Below are 15528 nucleotides of genomic sequence, written 5' to 3'. Positions count from 1 at the left end.
TATTAACTTTTACTTTAGAGAGAAAGTAATACCATCTTACAAGCTTTTTCAGTAGAGTAGTGGAAATCACCAATCCCTACCAAACCCATTTTATGAAACTGGCATAACCCTAATACCAAAACCTAACAAAGAAAGACATTACAAAAGAAAATTGCAGATTAATATCCCACATATAGATACACAATCTTTAATGAATTAGAAAATCAAAGAAAATGCAACAATATATAAAAATAAGATACCATGACAAATAATACACATCCCAGAAATGCAACGCCAGTTTAACATTCAAAAGTCAATGTAATTCACCGTATTAGAAGAATGAAGGAGAAAAACTCACTCATTTCAATAGATTCAGATTTATGATAAAAACACTAAAAAACAAGGAACTTCCTCAAATTGATAAAGGGTATCTCTGAAAAATCTACAGCTAATATTATTTGATGGTAAAAGACTAATTGTCTCTCCTACTATCAGGAACAAGGCAAGAATGCCCACTTTCATCTGCTCTATTTAGCATTACACTAAACACTAAAAGGCCTAGCAATAAGGAGAAAAAAAAATAAAAGGCATAAAAGATCAAAAAAGAAGAAATACCAGCCTGAGCAAGAGCAAGATCCCAACTCAACCAAAAATAGAAAAAAATAGCTGGGCATGGTGGCGCATGCCTATGGTCCCAGATACTCGGGAGGCTGAGGCAGAAGAATTGTTGAGCCTAGGAGTTGAGGTTGCTATGATCTAGGCTAATGCCACAGCACTCTAGCCAGGGCAAGAGAATGAGACTGTCTCAGAAAAAAAAAAAAAAAGAAGAAGAAGAAGAAGAAATAAAAATGTTCCTTTGGCACATGATGGTTTACACAGAAAATCCCCGGGAATCTACAAAACTACTGTAATAAACCAATCTAGCAAGGTTCTATAATACAAAGTTAATATACAAAAATCAATTCTATTCTTATATATTAACAACAATTGGAATATGAAATTTTTGAAAAATATATAATTTGTAATAGCACCAAGTAACATAATACCTAGAGCTAAACTTGGCAAAATATATCCATGAACTCTACATTGAACACTCTAAGAGAAATTAAAGACCTAAACAAATGAAAAGATAAATCATGTTCATGAATTGGAAGAGACAACACTGTTAAGATGTCAATTATCTGGCTGGGCACGGTGGCTCATGCCTGTAATCCTAGCACTCTGGGAGGCCGAGGCGGGCGGACTGCTTGAGGTCAGGAGTTCGAAACCAGCCTGAGCAAGAGTGAGACCCCGTCTCTACTAAAAATAGAAAGAAAATAATTGGCCAACTAAAAATATATAGAAAAAATTAGCTGGGCATGGTGGCACATGCCTGCAGTCCCAGTTACATGGAAGGCTGCGGCAGAAGGATTGCTTGAGCCCAGTAGTTTGAGGTTGCTGTGAGCTAGGCTAATGCCACAGCACTCTATCCCGCAACAGAGTGTGACTCTGTCTTAAAAAAAAAAAAAGAAAATCAAGAGAAAGAAATACTGATTAAAATGTGATTATCCAAATGATGTAGCATATTCCACTTAGCTGAACAATCTCTTTAGCTTCAAGTTAGCACTTAGCCACTTAATAAGAAATGGCATTCAGATGAATTATAAAAGCACGAGGAATAGGCCAGGCATGGTGACTCATGCCTATAATCCTAGCACTCAGGGAGGCTGAGTTGGGAGGATCACTCAAGGTCAGGTGTTCGAGACCAGCCTGCAAGAGTGAGACCCCTGTCTCTACTAAAAATAGAACAATTTAGTCAGCCATCTAACGATAGAAACAAAAATTAGCTGGGGGTGGTGGTACGTGCCTGTAGTCCCAGCTACTTGGGAGGCTGAGGCAGGAGGATAGCTTGAGCCCAAGAGTTTAAGGTTGCTATGAGCTAGGCTGATGCCCTGGCACCCTAGCCCAGGCAACAAGGCGAAACTGTGTCTCAAAAAATAAATAAATAAATAATAATAATAAAAAATAAAGCACTAGGAATATATGCATGCATTTGGGGATGGGGAGGATGGAGATGCTTCTTAAAAAGACACTGAACCTAGAAGCTTTAAAAGATCAATTTGACCTCATTAAAATACAAAATTTATGTAAGACAGGACACCAAAACAAAAATAAATAGACTGAGAGAAACTATTAATACATATAAAAGTCAAAGGATTAGTAATAATATACATAAAAATCTCCCACATATCATTAAGAAAAAAAGTCCATAAAAAAGGCAGAAACATGTAAAGGCAAATTCACAGACAATAAACTTGATGTAAGTCAACCACACCAGTATTCAAGAAATATAAGATACCTTTTATCAGGCTACCAAAGATTTAAAAGGAATATAATATCACTATACTACTATGCATGTGGGAAAACTGGTAATCTCAGGCTGTTGGTAGGAAAATTAACTGGTAAAGCCTTCCAACCACCACCCTCGCGCCCCGCAAAAAATCATTTTCTGAGCTCTATTTGGCAATATCCACCAAAATTTTAAATAGTTATTACCACTTGATTCAGCAATTTCATCTCTAGGAATGACTCCAACAGAAATACCTGCATATGTTCACAAAGAAATATGTATGAAGATGTCCTAAATAGCAACTTCTGTAATGCCAGAGACAAATAAAGGGGAAAACAACCTAACCACACATTTTTAGGAAAATTATGCATTTTCATGCAACAGAGAACTAGCTGTCATGAATAGACTTCTACACAATAAAAGTGCAAGATTTCTTACACATTAATATTTAGTAAAAAAAAAAAAAACCGAGGAATAATATATTTTTAAAAGACACTATATAATGGCATGTAACCACACACTCCTATACATATACATAAAAGATAATCAAGGCCGGGCGTGTTGGCTCACGCCTGTAATCCTAGCACTTTGGGAGGCCGAGGCGGGCAGATTGCTCAAGGTCAGGAGTTCAAAACCAGCCTGAGCGAGACCCCGTCTCCACCAAAAATAGAAATAAATTAATTGACCAACTAAAAATATATATACAAAAAATTAGCCAGGCATGGTGGCGCATGCCTGTAGTCCCAACTACTCGGGAGGCTGAGGCAGTAGGATCGCTGAGCCCCGGAGATTGAGGTTGCTGTGAGCCAGGCTGACGCCACGGCACTCACTCTAGCCTGGGCAACAAAGTGAGACTCTGTCTCAAAAAAAAAAAAAAAAAAAAAAAAAGATAATCAAGCAAAAGGTATAGAAAGTTGTACCAAACCTTTTATTAACGGGAAGGTTTGATGAAGGTGGAATTCCATGATTTTTTATGTAATTTTTCCTATTTTATGCCTTCTTATGAATTCAGCTATTCTTTTCTAAGTTGCAGCAAAGAAACAAAACCTGAATCTAATCACACCTCTGGGTCTGCTTGTGGGATTGTAGGAAATTCAGGAATGGAGGATCCTATTAAACAGTACCATGGGGACACAATAATAATATCCAGATTTGGGAATGCTATAGGAAAAACATTTATTTCTTCAATGACAAAAACAAGGAGAAAAAAACAAGAAAAAGAAGTTGAAAGGGAACCTATAGATTACAAGACTTCAGAAACAAGCTAATTCATTGCAATGTGTGGACTATATAAAAAAATGAGTTCAAGCAGGAATAGGAAAGGAAGCATGATATGACAAGAGAAAGAAAAGTAGAAACCAAGCCAGAGAGGAAAAAAAAAAAGTAGACTATTCAATACAGGCATACCCCACATATATTGCAAGTTCTATTCAAGACCACCCCAATAAGGCAAATATCACAATAAAGTGAGCAAAAAAAATGTTTAGTTTCCCAGTATATATAAAAGTTATGCTTACGTAATACCACAGTCCATTAAGTGTACAATAGCATTATATCTAAACAATGTACATACCTTTATTAAAAAATACTTTATTGCTAAAAAACTGCTAACAATCATCTGAGCCATAAGTGAGTCATAATCTTTTTGCTGGTGGAGGGTCTTGCTCTGGATGATGACGCCTGCTAACATCCGAGTAGTGGTTGCTGAAGGTTACGGTGGCTGTGGCAATTTCTTAAAATAACAATGAAGTTTGCCACATCAATCGCCTCTTCCTTTCACAAAAGACTTCTCTGGGGCATGCAACACCATTTTATACCATTTTAACCACAGCAGAACTTTATCTGGAGTAAATCAAAATTGGAGCACTTTGCTGCTGCTTTGTCAACTAAGTTTATGTAAAATTCTAAATCCTTTGTTGTCACTGCAACACTGTTCACAGCATCTTCATCAGGAGTAGACTGCATCTCAAGAATCCACTTTCCTTGCTCATCTATAAGAAGCAACTCCTTATCCATTTAAGTTTGCTCATGAGACTGCAGCAATTCGGTTGCATCTTTAGGCTCCACTTCCAGTTCTTTTGCTATTTCCACCACATCTGTAGTGACTTCCTCCACTGAAGTCTTAAACACTTCAGTTATCCACGAGAGTTGGAATCAATTTCTTCTAAACTCCTGTTAATGTTGACATTTTCGTGTCCCCCCAAGAATCACAAAGGTTCTTAATGGCATCTAAAATGGTCACTTGTTTCCAGAAGGCTTTCAATTTACTGTGTCCATATCCATCAGAGGAATCACTGTCTATGGCAGCTATAGCCCTACAAAATTTATTTCTTAAATAAGAAGACTTAAAAATCAGAATTACTCCTTGATCCATGAGCTATGGAATGGATGCTTTAGCAGGCATAAAAACAACATTAAATCCTCATATACCTCCATCAGAGCTTGTGGGTAATCAAGTGCACTGTTGATGAGCAGCAACATTTTGAAAGGAATCTTTATTTCTTAGCAGTAGGTCTTAACAGCGGGCTTCAGCAAACCATGCTGTAAACAGATCTGCTGTCACCTAGGCTTTGTTGTTCCACTGGCAGAGCAGATTTAGCATCACTCTTAACAGCCTTAGGATTTTCAGAATGGTAAATGAGCATTAGCTTCAACTTAAAGCCAACAGCTGCATTAACCCCTAACAAAAGAATCAGCCTGTCCTTTGAAGCTTTAAATTCAGGCATTGACTTCTCCTTTCCAGCTCTAGAAGTCCTAGATGGCATCTACTTCCAAAGGAAGGCTTTTTTGTCTATGTTGAAAATCTGTTGTTTAGTGCAGTCACCTTCATCAATGACCTTAGTTAGACTTCCTAGTTAACTTGCTGTAGTTTCTACATCAGCCCTTGCTGCTTCACTTTGCACTTTTATGTTATGGAAATGACTTCTTTCCTTAAACCTCATGAACCCACCTCTGCTAGCTTCTGACTTTTCTTTTGGAGCATTCTTTCCTCCCTTAGCCTTCAAAGAATTGAAGAGAAGTAGGTCCTTGATCTGGATTAGGCTTTGGCTTAAGGGAATGTTATGGCTAGTCTGATCTTCTATCCAGACCACTCAAACTTTCTCGATATCAGCAATAAGGCTGCTTTGCCTTATCATTCATGTGTTCACTAGAGTAGCACTTTGAATTTCCTTTAAGAATTTTTTCTTTGCACTGACAACTTGGCTAACTGGTGTATGAGGCCTAGTTTTTGGCCTATCTTGGCTTTTTACATTCCTTCCTCACTAAGCTCAATCATTTCTAGCTTCTGATTTAAGGTGAGTTACACAACTCTTTCTTTGACTTGAACAATTAAAGGCCCCATAGGGTTATCAATTGTCCTAATTTTCATATTGTTGTGTCTCAGGGAGCAAGGAGGCCCAAGTAGAGGAAAACAGGCAACAGATAGTTAGCAGAGCAATCAGAACACACACAACATTTTAAGTTCATCATCTTACATGGGTGTGGGTTTGTGGTACTCCTAAAGAATTACAATAGTAATACCAAAGATCACTGATCCTAAAGCACCATAACAGATGTAATAATAAAGAAAAATTTGGAAATATTGTGAGAATTACCAAAATGTGACACAGAGACACAAAGTAAGCACAAGCTATTAGAAAAATTGCACTGATAAGACTTGATGCGGGGTTGCCACAAAGCTTCAATTTGTAAGAAAGGTATCTGTGAAGCACAATAAAGCAGAGAACAATAAAATGAGGTATGCCTGTACTCAGATAAAAAGACATATTCGGATCCACAGTTCATATCTATAATTAAGAACAATGAACATTAATAGAGAGTATCATGAAGGAATACACTTGCAATAACTGAAATTTAGGTTTGAACACCCCAAATACCACAAATAAGAACTGAAATTTTCAGTAGATAAAAACATATTTGACATATATGCTTTTTTAAAAGTAATTTTTCTACAAAATAAATCATGTAACAATCAAGTACGATTTAAATAAGAAAGAAAACTTACTAATTAAGCTAAATACGTACCACGGAGTACCAGGAATAGGAGTGGTAGCTACTGGCTTTGCCTTCTGGGCAGCCTTTTCTTCTTCGGTCATCTCCTCTTCTTTGGGCTCCTATGGGAAATAATATTACTCCCATTTAATTACTATCACAAAACTATACTTGAACATTCCACAAAAAAGACTGTAACTGCAAACAACTCCAAGTGTAACCAACACAAGGTTTGTTGCTAGAAGAGGAAGGGGGACTTCAAGTAGAAATTTCTAAAAAAAAAAAAAAAAAAAAATCTAAAATCTAAATCCTTGCCCACAGAAGAATTTAATTCTACAACAACAGAACCCAGCAGCAGCATCTGGTCTTATCTCATAGATTCACTAACCATGTGATCAGGAACAGAAATGGAGAATTACAGTATAAAGAATTAGAAATCTCTTCATTTAACATTGTTTCTGATTTCTGCTAACTGTCCTACTACTAAAATATGACTACCATTAGTCCTTCACTGAATAAACAAAGCTTCCGAAAAGCAACTCATTTCATGCTATAAAGTGATCAATCAGACAGAACACAACAGTAGAGAGGACAGATTAACATCCTCCAAATATGAAGTTACGCTTATGATTATAACATGTGCCCGTCTCTAAGTCAAGATGTTGGAGATCAGTTCCAAGCTCTGGTCCAAGGCCCTTTCTTTCTATGGGCTTGAGTTTAGTATAAGAAGTAATTTAATGAAATTTTCAAAGGAAAAATTGAATTAGAAACTTCAAAGAACACTTAGATTTCAAAAATCAAATTCATAACAATTATTTAAAAATATATCAAATAGGTATTTAGTTACAAGTAAAATGTACCAAACAATGTGGATCCCAGCTTAATGGGTTGTGGCCCTTTACCTCCTTTATCTCCTTTATAGGCTCTTCTTTAGGATCCTCCTCCTCTGTCTCCATTGGAAGAGGTTCTTCAGAAGGCTCTTTAATTGGCTCTTTAATCTTCTCTTCTAATTTTTCTATTAAGAAATTAAGATGATATCACTCAAAAGTTTTGATATAATTTTCTAAGAACAGAGAGTAAGCAGTTAAGCTATTCCATTTCTAGGTATTAACCATAAAGATAAAATGTCCTTCCTTATAATAACATTTTTTTTTTTTTTGAGACAGAATCTCACTCTGTTGCCTGGGCTAGAGTGCCTGGGCCGTGGCGTCGGCCTAGCTCACAGTAACCTCAAACTCCTGGGCTCAAGTGATCGTCTGCCTTAGTCTCCTGAGTAACTGGGACTACAGGCATGCGCCCCCATGCCTGGCTAATTTTTTCTATATATATTTTTAGTTGGCCAATTTCTTTCTATTTTTAGTAGAGACGGGGTCTCGCTCTTGCTCAGGCTGGTCTCGAACTCCTGTGCTCAAACAATCCCCCTGCCTCAGCCTCCCAGGGTGCTAGGATTACAGCGTGAGCCACCGCGCCTGGCCCCTTCCTTGTAATATCACTGATATGAATCTAATGTAATACTCTACTTCAAATATCTTGCTATAACAGTCACAAAACTGTCTTTAAAGAAAACCTACTTAGACTTCAAAGGGGCATAGAGTCTTTCAGGTCAGTCACAATATCATTTGTAGCAATGATTCATTTTCCTGAATGGGATAAGATATAATACTAAGCTACTTAGGAACAGAAATAGGACATTGTGATATAGAAAATTATGAGTCTTCCACAACATCTAAATATTCAAGGGCTTAATTCTTTTTCTTCCTTCAGAAAACATAAAATAAATAGTTGGTTTCCTTCCTGATCAGTACTATCGATTTCAATAAGGATTATTATATAATAATTATGAAATTCCTGAAAATAATAAAAATATATACATATATAACTTAATTTTTCCAAGTGGAAACAAATGATGATAAACATTTAAGTAGAATTAGCCTTTTAAATAAATATATTTATCAATTCAGTAGAAATAAATAATCCCACAAATATGTTAAACTGGAAAATCTCTTAAACTCTTAAAAAGAAATTAAATCCAGAATTTCAAGTAGCATTCTACTTATTATAGTCATACTATGTTCCAAGTCATTATAACCTCTACCTTTTTCCTTTAGTTCTTGGGGTTTTTCCCAGGTTGATTCTAATGTTCTATTATTATAATAATATGTCTTCCCATCTGCTGTTTTATATTCAGTCCACTCAGAAACTGCTGTTGCTCCAGCTAAGGTAGCAGGTGAAGCTGCAATAGCAACCTGGGGATGTATCATGGGTACAATAGGAGGGGCCATTCCTGGCAATACACCTAAAAAAAGAGTAATAAAAAATTAGATCCAAGTATCAAACTGTAATACAAAATAAAACTCTAAAATATCGGCTAAATCTTTCTATTAAATGTTAATAAATGAATGAACCAGTTGAAACCAAAAAAATCATATAAAAAGATGGTTTAAATATTACTTAATTCTATTCCTCTGGTTTTTTAGTTCTAATACCTAAATTCAATGAGACACAGAAATTCAACCCAAGAAGCACTTTAAGGACAGTCAGAAATTTGGGTCTCACATGACAAAGTCTTAACATAATAAATTATAAAAATCATGGTATAATTCTCCACTTACGAATAGAAAAATGTATGTTTACAAAAATAGTTTCTCAAATTCTAATGAAATCAAAACAATATATTTACTGAGCATATTTCTTGAGGCAGAATTATTTTCTAGTTCTAAGATACCCAAAAGGATATGAATAAAATTCTCAGTTTTAAAGCAAATGACTGAGTTTATCAAATCTAAATGATTAAGTCAGATATCCTTGTAATCTGCATCAATTTACTCTTTTCCTAAAGAAAGCAAAGCTGCTTCTACTTTTTAGAAGATAAGCCAAGATTTCTATTTTTTTACAATATAGCTAAATATAAGCTGATATTATATAAATAAAATACTATTAAAATAAGGAACATGAATCAAAATCGGGGAAAAAAATCCCCAAACCCTACACCTGAATTTAAGTTTCAGGTAGTTATATTACTTCAATAACTTTAAAATGTAAATGTATACTACACACACAAATAATCACACACATATACTCACTAGCATGCAAGTATAATCACATCACTTTACACATGAAAATGATTTTTTTATATTTAACTTAAAAACACACATCTAAAATAAAATAAAATGTTATGAAAATGAGAATGAAGTTGTTTACACTTATTACATAAATTAAGATATAAAGTGATCTGACCTTATTTGCTTTTGTGAACCAAAGAAGCTAATACTATAGGCAATTGGGAAAATTAAGTGTTGGCCAAATATGACAACTGCATTTATACTGCTCATTAAAAAGAAAAATATAAAAAAATCCACTCACTTGGGCAAAAGAATAAATAAAAGGATAAACAACAACATTCACTACCATGCCAACTTACAGACAAAACAAACTAAGATGGTTTTAAAAATTACCGGTCTTGGTGGTAGCGACTGTCTTTACATACGGGCAGCTGACTATTTGCATCATTGCTACACCTGTAAAATGGATAAGCAAGCATACGTTGGAAAGCTGCCATTGTATGTCAGCTACCACTGGGATTCAGGGAAATAATTTAAGACTACAATTTAGAACGCTATTTCTAATGAAAAAGACCAAGAATGGAGTAAAATTTCTTTTTGTTTGACATTTTGTGGGAAGTGGCGCCAAATCCAATGATTTTAAACAATAGCATCAATTACCTTTTAATAAAACCAGCTCTGAAAATATTTGAAGGAGTCTCAGGACTTTAAATTCAACAAAACAAAGCCCCTTCACTATATATGTTAACGAATTCTCATGTGGGACATTTTCCCACAGGACATCAAACCCATGCTGCTGTTGCTTAGATACCAGTGAAAGGCAGATGCAGCATGACACTGACAAGACACTTTCTCTATGCTGCTGCTAAGTTGAAACTACATGCAGGAGCTGAGGCATGGGGCACAACCATGCAGAAGTAGAAAAGGAGTAAGGACAAAGAGGGGTAGTAGAGATAGGAAGAAAGTAAGGTATGAAATGGATCCAAATGTTGCACTGCAAATAATACTTTAAATAAAAGAAAAGGCAAAGATGAAGAAGAGAGAAGCAGTCAATTAATGACAAAAAAATCCATCTTTAGTGCCTGCTCTGTGGAATCCCATGGGCTTGGAACACCATGGAGGCAGGCTAAAACATTAAGAACATACAGCCTCTTTAATATCATTAGTGACTATATGGGCTGATGGTTGCAGAAACCTCTATAATTCAAGCCAGCTAAAGAAGTTGCACTTTTATTAAAGAATGGAAATTACATACATTTCTTAGAAGAATGAAGGCTCATCATGATGCGTTACAATGGCGATTAAAAAAGGGAATGAAAGGAAAAGCTGGAAAACTAAAGCTGATTGAGGAAACTCAAAATTAAAAGTGACCTTTAATTTTTTTAAAATGGAAAAGGCTGAAGTCCAAAGAAAAGTATAGGGGAAATAATTTTTTCAGCTGAAAAAACTTAGTTTGGTATCCATAAAAATTAAAAATAATAATAAACTATTTTACCCACTAACGAACAGGAAAAGAGATTTCTCCTAACTCAGAGACTAAAATTTATATACAATGCAATATGATCACACACACACACAAAAATACAGCCAATTTCTGAAAAATGCCTTTAATTTCTTAATTGCTATCTTATATAAAGAATAGCAAAGCTAAACTTTCTATTAATACGAACTCTTAAAACTAAAATAAAAATACTGAATTGCCAAGCACAGTGGCTTACCCCTGTAATCCTACCATCTTAGGAAGCCAAGGCGAGAGGGAGGATGGGCTGGAGGTCAGGAGTTTGAGACAAGCCTGAGCAAGAGTAAGACCTCCATCTCTACTAAAAATATTAGAAAAATCAGCCAAGCATGGTGGCACACGCCTGTAGTCCGAGCTGCTGGGGAGGTTGAGGATCGCTTGAGCCCATGAGTTTGAGGTTGCAGTGAACTATGTCATGACACCACTGCACTCTAGCCCAGGCAACAGAGCAAGACTGTCTCAAAAAAGAATTTTTTAAAAAAGAAAGTGTGGTCAAGTAAGTTATATAGCACATAGTAAGTTTAAATTAGTATAAATACTGCCACCTGCAGGATCACTGAACCTATAAAAGCTAGCACTAGAAATTCAATTCATAAGAATATATGAACTTTATACTCAAAGACTGATCTCCAAAACCATCCTCCAATAAATAATTTTAACTACTCAACTTGAATAGAATAAAATCAAACCTATTCATATTTCACTGTTGTTGTTAATAAATAATTGGGCCAACACAGAACTCTTCTATTTGACTACCAAAATATACACCATAGACATGAAAGGTCATGTCTTTTCTCAGGCCAAAAAGATAAACTCCACATCTCATTCCTGTATTTTACCTAATTCTACCACTCCTTCCTTTCATCTTATTTATGACTTCCTTAATCATGCTCATTAGAGCCAGACAATGCTATTTCAAATAGAATTTAAGGCTCCAAGACAAATTACATATAAATCCCTCCTGTTCACCTTACTGCTGAGTTGAAATAAAGAGGGAAAAACAGAGAGAGATCTCATTGTACATATAACCAATGACGATTTGGAAAGGAAAAAAACAAGTCATCTTTGTCCTTGTTTTTCACTAAACATCTTGTAGGACTGAATTAAAAGGGAAAATAAGAAAAATGAATTAATATTAATATCAAAAATGCCTTAATATATAAACACATACTAATATCACTTTCTGTAAGACACTAGGCTCCCTCTCCAAAGAATCTTGGTATTTGGATAAAATCTTAACAGAGTATCCAATTCAGGTTCTCTTCCAACTAACCTACGAAATGTCACTAATGGCTGCCATTTATTGAATGCCTTTTACTGCCAAACTTCACAGGTGCCACCTCATTTGGTAATCCAAATAGTCATCACTACCTGTCTTAAAACTTTTAACGATGGGGCAAGGGTCAGAGGAGACCATGACATCAAAATGCAGCTAGAGCTGGAAGGATTTATTATGACAAAGTTCCACTTCTATAAAAATGAATTTTGCTACTCTGTTACTTTTCACCCACTGGTCCTACTAAGAACCTCTAAAGAAAAGCAAAAGTCCTTAAAATGACAGCCTGTGAAAATACTTTGACAACATTTTCGTGCTACCTACCTCTCAGTCTTCTCTCTACAGAATTAACCACCCCAGCTCCAATCACTCAGAATACAGGATTTGGTCTTAAAACTGTCTTTAACTCCAAAAGCAGACCAAGATTGCAAAAAGAGGTTGTGACAAATGTCAAGTTATTGCCCATTTATCATTTAGTTTCCTAAAAAAATTATGTCCAGAAGAAAATATCCAGCTGCTTGTCTTAAATTTAATTTAGAAAAAAGATAATCCCTAATATTAAAGAAAATATTGAGTTTTCTTATTTTTAAATTAATACCATATATTAGTCATTTAATTATCTAACACTACATCAATGTATAAAAGGTTTTTCTATCAAATCAAAAAACAAACAAAAAACTAAGACTTGAAATTTTTGTTTCTTTCTTGCCAAGTTATATCTGAAAGTATCCTTTGCAAAGCAGTCACAAGTAAAAAGACAACTGGAGCAATAATGATAATTAAGGTGTGTGCAAATAAATAGCTGTATCACAATATTCTCACACAGAAATATAATAAAGTGGCAATAATAAATAGTGGGCAGAATGTGAAATATAGAGACAAAAGGTCTAGGTTCTATTCATCTTTGCTACAAGTCAGCCCTGTGAATTTGACCTAAGATACCAACATTTTCAACTATAATACAGAAGAATGAACCATAGATCAAGGATTAAAGGTTTCTGACAACAGCAAATGCATTCAAATTTAGAATGCCCAACACTATCACTGTTTAATCCCTATGGTAAGAATTCTACTCCGCAATCTTCTAAGTCCTTCTCTAATCTTAATGATTTATCTTAAGACAATAAAACACATGAATTCACCATAATGAACTTTTAAATGATGCATGTTACAGTGTACACCACAAGTGTTACAAGGGAATGTTTCTATTTCATATGACTTTTTTATAGTTAAGTAACTCACATTTTCTTCCCAGTTTTAATACAGTTATTAAGAGCGTGGTATCTGGATCTGGAGGGTACAGACTCAAATCCTAACATCATCACTAGCTATGTGACCTTGGGCAAGTAATTTAACCTGTCTGTGCACCTACCTCATAAAATAAGGAGAAAATTAAAGGAGTTATGCATGTAAAGTGCTTAGAAAAATGCACTGTGTATAAATCATTCAGCTTGTGTTAGCTATTGTGACTTGTGGTTTCTCAACTTCACAGACTCAATCCCTTAAAATATTGCATTTAGAACATATTTACATGAAAAGATGATCGTTTTTAATTGAGGCCATTATCCAAAATAAGTGTAGCTTTAAATGTGGCTCTAATTTTAAGACATGTAAACAACAACAACAAAAAAGACATTTACCAAAACTTAAGAGAAAATATTGCAGTTAGCCATGAATCTTTCAAAAACATTTCAAACAGGTGAGATTCAAGGCAAATTTCAAACGCAACAGACACATGAGAACAAACTAACTGACAATATGGAAACATAGCTGGAAAGACCATTATAATCTGTTGGTTTACCTGGAAGTGGAATTGGCATGCCAGGAAGGGGAACCCGAAACGGAGGTACCATTACTGGTGGAAAAGCAGGTATTGCAGCTGCTGGCTGAGGTACTGAATGAGGAACAGCAGGAGGTAACGTCTGGGGGTGCGGCTGGGGAACAGTTTGCACAGGTGTGGCTGTAGGAGCAGGAGTTGAAACACTAACTGTAGGCGTGGCAACTGAAACAGCAGAACTTGGGGTCTGATCTTGTGTTGTGGGTGCTGATAAGAGATAAAACAAAAACATGTATCACTCCTTCATAAACCACTTTACTACATCCATTCATCATTCACTCATTCAGTAATTTAATAATATTTAAGGGCCCATTCCATGCACTGCAAGAAAATTGTCAAAAGGTCTTATCTTCAAGAGGCATGAAAGTAGTCAGTTAAATGAAACATAAGAAAATAAAATATAAAGTGAAATGGGATAAATGCATAGTGGTAGAAATCAAAACCCAAAGAGTATTCCTAACTGTGAGAGGGAACAGAAAATTTTATACTGAGATGATGAGCCTTAAAAGATTAAGATTCAACAAGGAAAATGGGGGATTGGAAGGACAAAATAAACAAGTATTGGGAAAAGTATGAATAAAGGCAGAAGACTCTAACAACTGTTTAGAAAACTGAAGGTAAGTAGTTAACTAGTGAAACAGCACGCATGCCCATAAAACCAGTGAGTTATGTCTAGAAAGGTAGGCCAGAGGCAGAAAACAAGAAGCCTTGAACAAAAGGCTAAGGAGTCTGTATTTAGTGGGTAGGAAAAAAGCAGAACTTATGTACATGTAGAGAAAATGATGTAGAATACACACCAAAATACATTAATGGTAGTTACCTCTAGTATGCCTTTTACTTTTTACTATATATATGCTTCATTAGAGTATGAATTTTTTATAAGAATGCATTGCATTCACACGTTATTTGTGTGATTTCATGAAGGTAAAAGAAGCATGGGGGAGGAAAACTAAAGGTTTCTGCATGGAAGAGTAATAATCAGTGTTCATTTGATGAATTAACCTGGCAGATGCATAGGTAGAAAAAGAACAGAGGTGAGAAAACCAATCACAACACTACTAGAATTGTCCAAGCAAGGAAGAACAGAGAGAAAAAGATGCAAATAACTAATGACTGACTGACTGGACATGAACGAATGGAGTCAAAAACAACTCAGGTTTCCATTGTGAGAGATCAGGAAAATGTGAAATTCAGAATAATTTGGGTTCTGCTAATACATTATTTTTAAATATAAAAAAATAAAATATTTCATCCCTAGTAATTACTTTTAAAATCAAACTGACTAAAAAATAAATAAAAACCATATTTCGTACTTTTAAAAAAGTTTCAGTTCTCACGTTTTACAAAATATCTTTGTTGTTTATTCATAACACATCTAGTTGCAAAATAAAATTCATTTTGAAAATTCATCACTAACAAATACTTCATTGTTTTTCTTGATGTAAAGAAAAAGTATCAAACTCCACCTGTCTGTATTGGACTAAGAATGAATTTATCAAATTAAATGAAATAAAAACAATGCTTTCCCAATCT

The 15528-nt window shown here is 35.1% G+C and overlaps 1 protein-coding gene across 10 annotated transcripts in view; it reads right to left on the bottom strand.

Annotated features, from left to right (window-relative positions):
• The window catches only part of TCERG1 (transcription elongation regulator 1), a 72177-nt gene that overhangs the window by 43459 nt on the left and 13190 nt on the right, over positions 1-15528 (bottom strand). For 6 of the 10 annotated variants that reach the window (XR_001156493.2, XR_012913974.1, XM_012774170.2 and 3 more), the window contains exons 5-9: positions 13960-14202; positions 9757-9819; positions 8397-8597; positions 7204-7316; positions 6335-6423 (exon numbers count right to left, since the gene is read on the bottom strand). Coding sequence is in view for 6 of the 10 variants with exons in the window: in XM_012774170.2 (XP_012629624.1) it covers positions 6335-6423; positions 7204-7316; positions 8397-8597; positions 9757-9819; positions 13960-14202 (709 nt within the window). In the remaining 4 variants the exon portion in view is untranslated. The remainder of the gene's footprint in view (positions 1-6334; positions 6424-7203; positions 7317-8396; positions 8598-9756; positions 9820-13959; positions 14203-15528) is intronic. The other 4 variants (XR_012913975.1, XR_012913976.1, XM_012774172.2 and 1 more) reach the window with 1 other exon arrangement.

The sequence above is a fragment of the Microcebus murinus genome, chromosome 21 (assembly GCF_040939455.1).
Source record: "Microcebus murinus isolate Inina chromosome 21, M.murinus_Inina_mat1.0, whole genome shotgun sequence".
Taxonomy (NCBI): domain Eukaryota; kingdom Metazoa; phylum Chordata; class Mammalia; order Primates; family Cheirogaleidae; genus Microcebus; species Microcebus murinus.
This window is presented reverse-complemented; position numbering and strand designations above follow the sequence as displayed.